Source organism: Protobothrops mucrosquamatus, unplaced genomic scaffold (assembly GCF_001527695.2).
Source record: "Protobothrops mucrosquamatus isolate PMUCROS unplaced genomic scaffold, P.Mucros_1.0 scaffold8581, whole genome shotgun sequence".
NCBI classification, from domain to species: domain Eukaryota; kingdom Metazoa; phylum Chordata; class Lepidosauria; order Squamata; family Viperidae; genus Protobothrops; species Protobothrops mucrosquamatus.
This window is the reverse complement of record NW_015394375.1, coordinates 13,274-15,417: the sequence shown is the minus strand read 5'-3', so window position 1 is coordinate 15,417 and position 2,144 is coordinate 13,274. Positions and strand designations below refer to the sequence as shown.

Here is a 2,144-nt window from a genome sequence, read left to right as displayed (position 1 = left end):
TACAGAGTTTTGTCTTTCTCGGACCTCCGAGCAGTTGCCTCTGTTCTCCGGAAAGGCCGGTTCCTCCTGTTTTAGTTGAGCTTTTGCAGGAAGCCCCAGGCCCCAGAAGGAAGAGATGCTGATGGGTGCCTCCTCTGGTTCCCCTGGGCTTCTGGTGCAGTGTTTCTGCCATCTGAGCAAGTTTAACAGGTGTGGACTTCAACTCCCAGAATTCCCCAGCCAGCGCATGCTGGCTGGGGAATTCTGGGAGTTGAAGTCCACACCTGTTAAACTTGCTCAGATGGCAGAAACACCCTTTTAGTGCTTGCCTTGTAAGTCAAGCCTCTTCTGGAGCTAGTGACCCCCCGGGTCCCTTTTCTCTTTTAGGGGAGGGCCAACCTCGTCCTGCCTTTTTTTTTCGTGCCGCTGACTGACCTGCTTGCTTCTTCCAGAGCGACCGCGGTGCTGATCGCCACCCTGGGACAGCCATGTCGGGCCCGGTACCGAGCCGAGCAAGAGTCTACACGGACGTCAACACCCAGAGGCCTCGCGAATATTGGGACTACGAGTCCCATGTGGTGGAGTGGGGGTAGGTGACGCTGGAGTCTGCAGAAGCTTGGCAGGCTGCTCCCCCCCTTCCCCCCTCCCACCCCTTTGGGACCCTGAAGGGACAAGATTTCTTTTTCCCTTGAGTTTGTGGTGGTCTGTTTGCCTGGCGTGCCTCTCGGGGGCTACACAACCGGCCAAAAGACCGAGAGAGAGGAAGAACGGAGGCCGAACCCCCATAATTTTGGAGCTGGGAGGTGGCCAGGCTGCCATCATCAGAAGCCCTCTGAAGGGGTCCTGTCTTTGCCACCCTGGCACGGCAGGCGGTTCAAAATAATTCCCGGCCACGGCGTTTTATCTCCTTGCCGGCGCCAGTGGCGAAGGCTCCTCTGTGGCCGGAGAAGCCCACAGGATTGGGGTGGGGGCTGGGGGGACGAGGTGGGTGGGAAGGGACCCCCCATCCCCCAGGGAGCTCATTGGGGTGTGCACGGCCTCGTCGGGAGACAGACAAGCCACAAGGCCTCCTGAGTCCAGAGACCGAGCGCCGTCCGGGCCTCCTTAAGATCCGCTGCTGTTCAGCCACGTTTTCAGTGCTTTTCATTTTGGGGAAGGAAAAAAAGTTCACAACACAGGTAGTCCTCGACTTAACGACCAAAATGGAGCCCAAGATTTCCACCGCTAAACAAGAGAGTCGTTTTGCCTTGTCTTACGACCTTTCTTGCGGCGATTGTTAAGAGAATCACTGCAGTTTGTTCAGTCAGTGGCACGGTTGTTAAGCGAATCCAGCTTCCCCGCTGACTTTGGCTTATCAGAAGGCCGTGACCCCGGGGACGCTGCCACCGTCGTAAATGCGAGCCAGTGGCCCCAGCGTCTGAATTTTGATCACGTGACACTGGGGATGCTGCCACGGTCGTAAGTCTGTGGAATGTTCATGGGTCCCTTTTTCAGTTGCCATCGTAACTTTGAACGGTCACGAACCGAATGGCTGCAAGCTGGGGACTACCTGCCCTTACGGAATAAAATGCAGACGTTTCCTAGCCCAACTAGGTAACGGCTTCAGTGCTAGAAGTGTTCAGAGTTAAAGGGGCAACCCCCCCTCCTCCCTTCTAGCATTGATGATGTTACCTAGCTGGGTCATGAAACGTCTTCCAGAAAACAACCAACTTGGAGAGCATCCAGGACCCGTCCTTGTGCTTTTTCAGCTGAATGTGGCTCAAGGGGTTCTAGTAGATGCAATCGGGGCACCCCGAATTCCACTCTGAAGGCCCAGAGCGATACTCATGCCAAGGGCAACTGGCTTCTCTCTGGCTCCACTGGCAAAGGAACCGAAGGGGAAGCCGTGGGAACTTGGGAGGGAACAGCACAGAAAAGTTGCTAAAAGAAATACAGAGAAGGCAGGCTGGGCCCCCGGGGTGATCTGGTTGGGCCTGGACCAGCACAAGGGGCAAGGGGGCAGCCATGCCAGAGACCATGCCTCCCAGACAGGGACCCCTCTGGTGGCTTAATTTCTTCACACACACCCCCTCTCTCTCCCCCTTCCTCCCTCTCTTTCTCTCTCTTTCTCTCTCTCTCTCTCTCTCTCTCTCTCTCTCTCTCTCTCTCTCTCTCTCTCTCTCTCT

General features: G+C 56.1%; 1 protein-coding gene across 1 annotated transcript in view; it reads left to right on the top strand.

The window, feature by feature from the left end:
- Positions 1-432: 432 nt before the first annotated feature.
- Positions 433-2,144, top strand: part of LOC107300816 (casein kinase II subunit alpha) — a gene marked incomplete at its 3' end in the record, with an annotated part of 14,981 nt that continues 13,269 nt past the window's right edge. The window contains exon 1 of the mRNA XM_015830104.1: positions 433-568. Coding sequence (XP_015685590.1) covers positions 468-568 — 101 coding nt within the window. The remainder of the gene's footprint in view (positions 569-2,144) is intronic.